Source organism: Panulirus ornatus, chromosome 34 (genome assembly GCF_036320965.1).
Source record: "Panulirus ornatus isolate Po-2019 chromosome 34, ASM3632096v1, whole genome shotgun sequence".
Lineage (NCBI taxonomy): Eukaryota > Metazoa > Arthropoda > Malacostraca > Decapoda > Palinuridae > Panulirus > Panulirus ornatus.
In genome coordinates, this window is record NC_092257.1 from 9,582,767 (window position 1) to 9,594,916 (window position 12,150).

A 12,150-nucleotide genomic window follows, 5' to 3' on the forward strand; every position below is an offset into this window, starting at 1 on the left:
GTTTTTATCGAGGATGTAAGGCATGTGTACGTGTAGGAAGAGTGGAAAGTGATTGGTTCTCAGTGAATGTAGGTTTGCGGCAGGGGTGTGTGATGTCTCCATGGTTGTTTAATTTGTTTATGGATTGGGTTGTTAGGGAGGTGAATGCAAGAGTTTTGGGAAGAGGGGCAAGTATGAAGTCTGTTGGGGATGAGAGAGCTTGGGAAGTGAGTGAGTTGTTGTTCGCTGATGATACAGCGTTGGTGGCTGATTCATGTGAGAAACTGCAGAAGCTGGTGACTGAGTTTGGTAAAGTGTGTGAAAGAAGAAAGTTGAGTAAATGTGAATAAGAGCAAGGTTATTAAGTACAGTAAGGTTGAGGGTCAAGTCAGTTGGGAGGTGAGTTTGAATGGAGAAAAACTGGAGGAAGTGAAGTGTTTTAGATATCTGGGAGTGGATCTGTCAGCGGATGGAACCATGGAAGCGGAAGTGGATCATAGGGTGTGGGAGGGGGTGAAAATTCTGGGAGCCTTGAAGAATGTGTGGAAGTCGAGAACATTATCTCGGAAAGCAAAAATGGGTATGTTTGAAGGAATAGTGGTTCCAACAATGTTGTATGGTTGCGAGGCGTGGGCTATGGATAGAGTTGTGCGCAGGAGGATGGATGTGCTGGAAATGAGATGTTTGAGGACAATGTGTGGTGAGGTGGTTTGATCGAGTAAGTAACGTAAGGGTAAGAAAGATGTGTGGAAATAAAAAGAGCGTCGTTGAGAGAGCAGAAGAGGGTGTTTTGAAATGGTTTGGGCACATGGAGAGATTGAGTGACGAAAGATTGACCAAGAGGATATATGTGTCAGAGGTGGAGGGAACGAGGAGAAGAGGGAGACCAAATTGGAGGTGGAAAGATGGAGTGAAAAAGATTTTTTTGTGATCGGGGCCTGGACATGCAGGAGGGTGAAAGGAGGGCAAGGAATAGAGTGAATTGGAGCGATGTGGTATACCGGGGTTGACGTGTTGTCAGTGGATTGAATCAAGGCATGTGAAGCGTCTGGGGTAAACTATGGAAAGCTGTGTAGGTATGTATATTTGCGTGTGTGGACGTATGTATATACATGTGTATGGGGGTGGGTTGGGCCATTTCTTTCGTCTGTTTCCTTGCGCTACCTCGCAAACGCGGGAGACAGCGACAAAGCAAAAAAAAAAAAATATATATATATATATATATATATATATATACGTGTAGGAAGAGAGGAAAGTGATTGGTTCTAAGTGAATGTAGGTTTGCGGCAGGGGTGTGTGATGTCTCCATGGTTGTTTAATTTGTTTATGGATGGGGTTGTTAGGGAGGTAAATGCAAGAGTTTTGGAAAGAGGGGCAAGTATGAAGTCTGTTGGGGATGAGAGAGCTTGGGAAGTGAGTCAGTTGTTGTTCGCTGATGATACAGCGCTGGTGGCTGATTCATGTGAGAAACTGCAGAAGCTGGTGACTGAGTTTGGTAAAGTGTGTGGAAGACGAAAGTTAAGAGTAAATGTGAATAAGAGCAAGGTTATTAGGTACAGTAGGGTTGAGGGTCAAGTCAATTGGGAGGTGAGTTTGAATGGAGAAAAACTGGAGGAAGTGAAGTGTTTTAGATATCTGGGAGTGGATCTGGCAGCGGATGGAACCATGGAAGCGGAAGTGGATCATAGGGTGGGGGAGGGGGCGAAAATTCTGGGGGCCTTGAAGAATGTGTGGAAGTCGAGAACATTATCTCGGAAAGGAAAAATGGGTATGTTTGAAGGAATAGTGGTTCCAACAATGTTGTATGGTTGCGAGGCGTGGGCTATGGATAGAGTTGTGCGCAGGAGGATGGATGTGCTGGAAATGAGATGTTTGAGGACAATGTGTGGTGTGAGGTGGTTTTGATTGAGTAAGTAACGTAAGGGTAAGAGATGTGTGGAAATAAAAAGAGCGTGGTTGAGAGAGCAGAAGAGGGTGTTTTGAAGTGGTTTGGGCACATGGAGAGAATGAGTGAGGAAAGATTGACCAAGAGGATATATGTGTCGGAGGTGGAGGGAACGAGGAGAAGAGGGAGACCAAATTGGAGGTGGAAAGATGGAGTGAAAAAGATTTTGTGTGATCGGGGCCTGAATATGCAGGAGGGTGAAAGGAGGGCAAGGAATAGAGTGAATTGGAGCGATGTGGTATACCGGGGTTGACGTGCTGTCAGTGGATTGAATCAAGGCATGTGAAGCGTCTGGGGTAAACCATGGAAAGCTGTGTAGGTATGTATATTTGCGTGTGTGGATGTATGTATATACATGTGTATGGGGGGGGGTTGGGCCTTTTCTTTCGTCTGTTTCCTTGCACTACCTCGCAAACGCGGGAGACAGCGACAAAGTATAATAAAAAAATAAAAAAATAATATATATATATATGTATATATATATATATATGAATGTTGAGTATTCCTGGTAAATTATATGGGAGGGTATTGATTGAGAGGGTGAAGGCATGTACAGAGCATCAGATTGGGGAAGAGCAGTGTGGTTTCAGAAGTGGTAGAGGATGTGTTGATCAGGTGTTTGCTTTGAAGAATGTATGTGAGAAATACTTAGAAAAGCAAATGGATTTGTATGTAGCATTTATGGATCTGGAGAAGGCATATGATAGAGTTGATAGAGATGCTCTGTGGAAGGTATTAAGAATATATGGTGTGGTAGGAAAGTTGTTAGAAGCAGTGAAAAGTTTTTATCGAGGAGGTAAGGCATGTGTACGTGTAGGAAGAGAGGAAAGTGATTGGTTCTCAGTGAATGTAGGTTTGCGGCAGGGGTGTGTGATGTCTCCATGGTTGTTTAATTTGTTTATGGATGGGGTTGTTAGGGAGGTAAATGCAAGAGTTTTGGAAAGAGGGGCAACTATGAAGTCTGTTGGGGATGAGAGAGCTTGGGAAGTGAGTCAGTTGTTGTTCACTGATGATACAGCGCTGGTGGCTGATTCATGTGAGAAACTGCAGAAGCTGGTGACTGAGTTTGGAAAAGTGTGTGGAAGAAGAAAATTAAGAGTAAATGTGAATAAGAGCAAGGTTATTAGGTACAGTAGGGTTGAGGGTCAAGTCAATTGGGAGGTGAGTTTGAATGGAGAAAAGCTGGAGGAAGTGAAGTGTTTTAGATATCTGGGAGTGGATCTGGCAGCGGATGGAACCATGGAAGCGGAAGTGGATCATAGGGTGGGGGAGGGGGCGAAAATCCTGGGGGCCTTGAAGAATGTGTGGAAGTTGAGAACATTATCTCGGAAAGCAAAAATGGGTATGTTTGAAGGAATAGTGGTTCCAACAATGTTGTATGGTTGCGAGGCGTGGGCTATGGATAGAGTTGTGCGCAGGAGGATGGATGTGCTGGAAATGAGATGTTTGAGGACAATGTGTGGTGTGAGGTGGTTTGATCGAGTGAGTAACATAAGGGTAAGAGAGATGTGTGGAAATAAAAAGAGCGTGGTTGAGAGAGCAGAAGAGGGTGTTTTGAAGTGGTTTGGGCACATGGAGAGAATGAGTGAGGAAAGATTGACCAAGAGGATATATGTGTCGGAGGTGGAGGGAACAAGGAGAAGAGGGAGACCAAATTGGAGGTGGAAAGATGGAGTGAAAAAGATTTTGTGTGATCGGGGCCTGAGCATGCAGGAGGGTGAAAGGAGGGCAAGGAATAGAGTGAATTGGAGCGATGTGGTATACCGGGGTTGACGTGCTGTCAGTGAATTGAAGCAGGGCATGTGAAGCGTCTTTGGTAAACCATGGAAAGCTGTGTAGGTATGTATATTTGCGTGTGTGGACGTTTGTATATACATATGTATGGGGGGGGGATTGGGCCATTTCTTTCGTCTGTTTCCTTGCGCTACCTCGCAAACGCGGGAGACAGCGAGAAAGTATAATAAAAAAAATAAAAAAATGTGAATAAATATAAATAAGAGCAAGGTTATTAGGTACAGTAGAGTTGAGGGTCAAGTCAATTGGGAGGTAAGTTTGAATGGAGAAAAACTGGAGGAAGTAAAGTGTTTTAGATATTTGGGAGTGGATCTGGCAGCGGATGGAAACATGGAAGCGGAAGTGAATCATAGGTTGGGGGAGGGGGCGAAAATCGTGGGAGCCTTGAAGAATGTGTGGAAGTTGAGAACATTATCTCCGAAAGCAAAAATGGGTATGTTTGAAGGGATAGTGGTTCCAACAATGTTGTATGGTTGCGAGGCGTGGGCTATGGATAGAGTAGTGCGCAGGAGTGTGGATGTGTTGGAAATGAGATGTTTGAGGACAATATGTGGTGTGAGGTGGTTTGATCGAGTAAGTAATGTAAGGGTAAGAGAGATGTGTGGAAATAAAAAGAGCGTGGTTGAGAGAGCAGAAGAGGGTGTTTTGAAATGGCTTGGGCACATGGAGAGAGTGAGTGAGGATAGATTGACCAAGAGGATATATGTGTCGGAGGTGGAGGGAACGAGGAGAAGTGGGAGACCAAATTGGAGGTGGAAAGATGGAGTGAAAAAGATTTTTAGTGATTGGGGCCTGAACATGCAGGAGGGTGAATGGCAGGCAAGGAATAGAGGTAATTGGAGCGATGTGGTATACCTGGGTTGATGTGCTGTCAATGGATTGAATCAGGGCATGTGAAGTGTCTGGGGTAAACCATGGAAACTTGTGTGGGGCCTGGATGTGGAAAGGAAGCTGTTGTTTCGGGCATTGTTGCATGACAGCTAGAGACTGAGTGTGAACGAATGGAGCCTTTGTTGTCTTTTCCTAGCGCTACCTCGCACACATGAGGGGGGAGGAGGATGTCATTCCATGTGTGGCGAGGTGGCGATGGGAATGAATAAAGGCAGACAGTGTGAATTGTGTGCTTGTATATATATGTATGTGTCTGTGTGTGTATGTATATGTGTACATTGAGATGTATGGGTATGTATATTTGCGTGTGTGGACGTGTATGTATATACATGTGTATGGGGGTGGGTTGGGCCATTTCTATCTTCTGTTTCCTTGCGCTACCTCACAAACGCGGGAGACAGCGACAAAGCAAAGATAAAGTGTGTGAAAGAAGAAAGTTAAGAGTAAATGTGAATAAGAGCAAGGTTATTAGGTACAGTAGGGTTGAGGGTCAAGTCAATTGGGAGGTAAGTTTGAATGGAGAAAAACTGGAGGAAGTAAAGTGTTTTAGATATCTGGGAGTGGATCTGGCAGCAGATGGAACCATGGAAGCGGAAGTGAATCATAGGGTGGGGGAGGGGGTGAAAATCGTGGGAGCCTTGAAGAATGTGTGAAAGTTGAGAACATTATCTCGGAAAGCAAAAATGGGTATGTTTGAAGGAATAGTGGTTCCAACAATGTTGTATGGTTGCGAGGCGTGGGCTATGGATAGAGTTGTGCGCAGGAGGGTGGATGTGCTGGAAATGAGATGTTTGAGGACAATGTGTGGTGTTGGGTGGTTTGATTGAGTAAGTAAGTAAGAGAGATGTGGAAACAAAAAGAGCGTGTTTGAGAGAGCAGAAGAGGGTGTTTTGAAATGGTTTGGGCACATGGAGAGAATGAGTGAGGAAAGATTGACCAAGAGGATATATGTGTCGGAGGTGGAGGGAACGAGGAGAAGTGGGAGGCCAAATTGGAGGTGGAAAGATGGAGTGAAAAAGATTTTGAGTGATCGGTGCCTGAACATGCAGGAGGGTGAAAGGCGGGCAATGAATAAGTGAATTGCATCGATGTGGTATACTGGGGTTGACGTGCTGTCAGTGGATTGAATCAGGGCATGTGAAGCATCTGGGGTAAACCATGGAAAGTTGTGTGGGGCCTGGATGTGGAAAGGGAGCTGTGGTTTCGGGCATTAATGCGTGACAGCTGGAGACTGAGTGTGAACGAATGGGGCCTTTGTTGTCTTTTCCTAGTGCTACCTCGCACACATGAGGGGGGAGGGGGATGGTATTCCATGTGTGGCGAGGTGGCGATGGGAATGAATAGGGGCAGACAGTGTGAATTGTGTGCATGGGTATATATGTATGTCTGTGTGTGTATATATATGTGTACATTGAGATGTATAGGTATGTATATTTGCGTGTGTGGGCGTGCGTGTGTGTACATTGTGTATGGGGGTGGGTTGTGCCATTTCTTTCATCTGTTTCCTTGCGCTCCCCCGCAAATGCGGGAGACAGCAACAAAGCAAAATAAATAAATGAAATATGTATTTTAGTTACAGTGAGGTTTTAATTTAGAATATTTCAATCTGTATTAAGGTGCTGAATATTTTTAGATTTTCTTGTGCTTGGCTTGTAATCCTGATTTTTATAATACCATTGAATCCGTGTTTATATCTCCTAATATCGTATTTCATCAGCTAAGTAGTATTATTTCGGATTTGAACGTGTTTTCCATTGTAAGGACATTCGTATATTTCAGACATATACTGTCCCATATTGGCTCATGGTTAATTTAGGTTTTAGGAAAAGGGTCCCTTCCTATGGTCTTGACACATATCAAAGAACTCCAAGTTTAAAGTCAGACAAGCTTTTAGCATTTATTTTACTTAATAATATTTCACAAATTTTTAGACTATTGTCGTTTTTAGGTTCAGCACAGTCCACTTTTGTGACATGCATTGGTCTTGTAATGAAGGGATTTTACTATGTGATTATCATAAATGGCTTCATTTTACTCCTGTATAAAACTCATCTCGGATCACCTAAGATTAAGCCATTCATCCTTACCAGGCTTGGATTGTGGAGCAATTTTCTCAGGTGTAAACAGGGTTGGTGATTTTAGTGCATTGAGACTAATCTAGTTGTTCCTTCTCACCTGAGAGACTGCTACATTGTGTTATTGGAAGAGAGCCTTGATGGTGTAAACTTTGTTTTTTAATTGTATGCGGATTTTGTACTTATGAGTTGGTGTATATTGAAGGAAAGTTGTGGTTACCTTGTGTGGATTATAGTTTGTCAGGCTAAGATAGGGAGTGTGTGTGTGTGTGTGTGTGTGTGTGTGTGTGTGTGTGTGTTTTGTTTAGGAATGTATGAAAATGTGAATGTGTGGTTTAGTGCTGAAAGGGGATCTGCATTGGCTGTTCCACTTTTCTTTCAGGTTATGTTGTTTGACCTTGATTTACTATACATGAATTTTTTTGTGCAGTTGAAGAATGATGTCTAGAGAAAAAGTAAGTTGAAGAGCATGGGGTAAAAGTCAGATTCATGTTAACAAAGACTGTCGCATTCCATTATCGTTGCTCTTTGTTGAGATTTATTTTTGTGATGAATCTATTTGTTGAAAAAGCTGGTAATGGAAATTATTAATTTTTCTTTAAACTTGTGGAAATGAGTGGTAAAGGTTTTTGCACCTTATGGATGTGAATCTGGGAAAGGCTAGAATTTATGCTCTATAAAATGTAAAGTAGAGTATCAGAATTTTTATTTACTTAGGTTAGGAAGCTAGTGTTGTCATGCATCTTGGCATCAGAATTGATAAAAAAGATTATTCTGAGAATTGATGAAAAAATATTATTCAAAAGATAATACTTTTGTCTGCTTTATTAGAAAGTTGTTCCTAATTGTGTTTTGTAGTAGAAATTCATTGTATAATCATAATATTTTGGCTTTCTCAATATTCAAAGTTGGATACTTAAAAAGTATTATCCAGTGCTGCAGCATTACCAGAAGCTGCTCAGAATATCAGTGAAGTATACCCTGCCAACCCTTGTAAGTGGCTGTGGGAACAAACCCAGGTTTTGGTTGTAAGTGTTCATTGTTGATCAGTACATACAAACAATAATTACATTTATATCTCGGTGGTTTAAAGTGCTGTCATAGTTATATAGTCATATATTTTAGAGCAGGGTTAATACAGTGTACTCTGCTTAAGGAAGTTAAAACTTCACTTAGATCTTCATGGACTAACTTTACTTGCTAATGACAGAGTAAGTAGGTTTTATATTTTTCTTTACCCTTCATTAAGCAGAGTTCACTGTATTTTCTGCAGTTGGAAGTGGCGGACGCTTTGATCCTGGTGGAAGAAGATATGGGAAGATGAGCCATTGTAAGAATAGTTTTGTTTTGGACCACACGCTAGACCTCTCCTGTATCTCCGAGGGCGGCAGCAACAGTATGGAGGAGGTTGACACCTCTTCAGTTAGCAGCAGCAGCCACATAGCCACAAGCAGCACCCCATCTGACACAGAGGACAGCATGATAACATGTAACATTTCGAAGATGTCACGAAGACAACGCAAGAACAAGAATAAAAAAAACAAGAAGGGTCAAGTAGGTTTGATGACCAGTCAAGGTGGGACTTTAAGGGTTGTAAGTCAAAGTACGAAAGTGCTTTTTGACACCCTTGGCAAGACAGAGGAACAGCTCAATGATTTATTGCTTTCACTCTGTTGTGGGGTAGAGGAAAGAGTGCTGAATGGATACCCATATGTTACCAATTATGGTGTGTATGTGTTTAAGGCCATTGGATACACTACATTGGCTGGTGTGCTTAATGGTGGTTGTGAGCTTGCAGATGCTGAGATGAATAAGAGACAGCAAACAAATATACACAAAATCATGGATGTTGAAGACAGCTGTTCTGATTATTCTGAGCCAGAATCTCTGGAAGATTTGAGTGCCAGTGATAGCTTTCATGATGACAGTCAGGAAACTTCTTCCGGTATTAGCTCGGATAGCAAAGATAGTGAAGGTGATTATGAGGGTGTTTATACTTGTGATGCGGATGTGAATTTCTGCTTGAACTTTGAATCCTGTTGTGCAGATCAGGGAAAGAAACTTGATAAATTTCAACAAATTGAAAAATGTAAGAGATGTAAACAGAATTTTAATGTTAATGATAATGGAAGTAAGGCATGTGAATATCACCCAAAGAAAGTGATGATGAGGAAGGATGGACAGCTACATTATCAGTGCTGTAACAAAATTAAAGGTGTACAAGGGTGCACTAGAGTTCCCATGCATGTTTATCATAATTTGAAATCAGGCCTGAATGGCCCTTTAGATGGATTTATCACTACTAGAGGAGGAGGACTGAGAGTGTTTGGTTTAGACTGTGAAATGGTCTTTACCAGTGAGGGTTTTGAGTTAGCAAGGGTAACCTTAGTAAGCATAACCGGGAAAGTGGTACTAGATCTCTATGTAAAACCAAAAGGGCAAGTATTTGATTATAACACCCAGTTCTCAGGTATTACTGCAGGTCACATGGGTAGAGCTGTGTCATTTGCAGAAGCTCGTGAAAGGGTTCTGAGTTTAGTGTCGGCTTCCACCATCCTTGTTGGCCATAGTCTAGAGGGTGATCTAGCAGCACTAAGGATGGTCCACCGCAATGTTATAGACACTGCCTTGCTCTTTAATACCCCACCAAATTTCCAATTAGGGGGTCCACCATTGAATAAACAATCATTAAAGTCTTTGGTGAAAAGATTTCTCCTACGGGACATACAGAAAGGTGGAAGTAGAGGACATGACAGTCTGGAGGATGCTACTGCTGTTCTGGACTTGGTTCTTAATAATTTTATTGAATCTCGTAAAGTTTCTAAGATTGCACCTTTACCACTTGCACTTCGAAATATGTGATGTGATTCTTCGTATAGAATTTTAATTCTCAAAACCCAAGAAGTTTTGATACATGATTGAGTTTTAATGCTCTGTGAATGCCATAAATTATCATATCACATATTGTGCCTTAACTTATATACTCAAAGTTGCCTGTTGGGAGTTTGTTTGCTTAATGCATGTTGAATGCTCTGTTCTTGCTCAAAGCTTTTTTTATGGTTTATGGATGCATTAAGATGCATTGCAATCTAAAAGGTGCATTTTCTGTTGATGTACAGTTGAAAACCCTGACAGGTGACGGAAGTTTTATCAGTTGCGAGAATTGTATACTGTAACTAAGGTCTGCTAGAATTTTAGATAATTTATTTTGTTTTATAACCAAAGTGTAAGACTGAACAAAAGGAATGGAAGGTTTAGTTTTAGGAGACTTTAATTTTAATTATTTATCTGTTGTAGGATAGGAACTTGTGTGACAGCTTTTTATTAAACAGGGTTATTGGAGTAAGTGGTTGTGATTATGATAGATAGATAGATAGTAGATAGTCTTTCATAGTGAATAGTTTGCTACATTTTGATACTAACTTGAGTAGTTTGAGCAGATAGAACATCTTGGCAACCTGCTTAACTTAACTAATTAGTAATAGCTGTGATAATTAGCATTCCAATATGGGAAGCGTTATTGAAAATGCTGCTACTTGCCAAACAACTTTATTACTTTTTAAAGCTTGGCTGGTTTGAGTTTTTTCATGACCATCATTTATGTCCTATTCTGTTGTGTGTCAACTTTTTTGACTTTTCAGAAAGTCAAGTGGATTGACTTGAAATGGTGTTTATGTGATTTGAGCTAGTTTCATTATTCTCTTTATGATATCCTAATTGGAAAAGAAAAATTTTGTCCATTTGAGTGTATGGTTCTCAGCATGTTTTTAATTTTTTGATCAGAAAATGTCAAGGTCCACAAGTTAAATTGTACAACATATGCCTTATGTTAGAAGTTAGAATTAGGATCTTCAAAATTTGTCAAGGAAACTCACATAAAGTATATTACCTATTAAACCGTAAGTTGAGTTCCATTATGGAAGCAAATCTGTGGAGCTTTGACTTCAGTTGCCTCAAAATTGTTTGTAGTTTCTGGATCTCCTTTTGTAATCTATTGTTTTATTCTTGTTATTTAATGTTTGTAATGATCATTTGAATATTGAGTAATTCTTGAATGATTCTTATACTTAATAGAAATATTACAAAACTACTTATGTTCTATATTTTTATACTGTATCAAACTAATTCTTATTCTTTTTATAAGGAAACCTACAGATTGTCGGGATTTATTGTACAATGTTGTGAATAGGACTCCTGTCAATATCTAGGTAAAAGTGGCTTGTATGAAACAGGTTTATATTTCAGTCATCCCTAAAGGCTAAGTTGAGTGGCACTTCCCCTCAGTTGCTTTTAACCAGTGTCTTTAGACTATAAAAATGTTAGAAAAAAACTGATGTCTATCAGGTAAATTGTGAGATTAACTTGGTTTTAAAGTTTATTTCAAATGAATTATATATATATTGCCGATAAACAATAAAGTTAAATGCCTTAGATTTTTTGATACCCTGTGATACAGTATTGAAACTTCAGTGGACTCTGTGTGTTAGGTTTTTAGGACTAAAGGAAAATCTTAATCAGAATGTTAAATGCTTTGTCATGTTGGGGGAGTGGGCAACATAAAGCGATGGAGTATGTGTAATGCTGCACAGAGAAATGCAGAATTCTGTCTGTGAGACATGAGTCAAATACACAAAAATTGCTGTAATGGATAACTTGCTCAGGATTTTCTTGGAAGTAACATGTAAATGGTATGATAACTAGTGGGCTTGGAACCCCCTTTCCCAGCCCAGGATAGTGACGGACCAAATTGTCCATTGTTATTAAAAAATCAGTTAAATATGGTGTGTATTTCTATGAGACACTTTAGACAGCAAATATACATACCTATACATCTCAATGTACACATGTATATACACACACAGACACATACATATATACCCATGCACACAATTCACACTGTCTGCCTTTATTCATTCCCATCGCCACCTCGCCACACATGGAATACCATCCCCCTCCCCCCCTCATGTGTTCAGGCTAGCGCTAGGAAAAGACACCAAAGTCCTCATTCGTTCACACTCGGTCTCTAGCTGTCATGCAATAATGCCCGAAACCACAGCTCCCTTTCCACATCCAGGCCCCACACAGCTTTCCATGGTTTACCCCAGACGCTTCACATGCCCTGATTCAATCCACTGACAGCACGTCAACCCCAGTATACCACATCGATCCAGTTCACTCAATTCCTTGCCCGCCTTTCATCCTCCTGCATATTCAGGCCCCGATCACACAAAATCTTTTTCACTCCATCTTTCCACCTCCAATTTGGTCTCCCACTTCTCCTCGTTCCCTCCACCTCCGACACATATATCCTCTTGGTCAATCTTTCCTCACTCATTCTCTCCATGTGCCCAAACCATTTCAAAACACCCTCTTTTGCTCTCTCAACCACGCACTTTTTATTTCCACACATCTCTCTTACCCTTACATTACTTACTCGATCAAACCACCTCACACCACACATTGTCC

The 12,150-nt window shown here is 40.9% G+C and overlaps 1 protein-coding gene across 3 annotated transcripts in view; it reads left to right on the forward strand.

Moving 5' to 3' along the window:
* Positions 1-12,150, forward strand: part of LOC139759819 (transducin beta-like protein 2) — a 296,157-nt gene that overhangs the window by 92,068 nt on the left and 191,939 nt on the right. For 2 of the 3 annotated variants that reach the window (XM_071682307.1, XM_071682308.1), the window contains exon 3: positions 7,958-11,115. The exons of the other annotated variant lie outside the window; for it this stretch is intronic. In XM_071682307.1, the coding sequence (XP_071538408.1) occupies positions 7,958-9,546 (1,589 nt within the window). In that variant the 3' untranslated portion in view covers positions 9,547-11,115. Of the gene's footprint in view, positions 1-7,957; positions 11,116-12,150 lie in introns of those variants that run through there. 3 annotated transcript variants of the gene reach the window in all.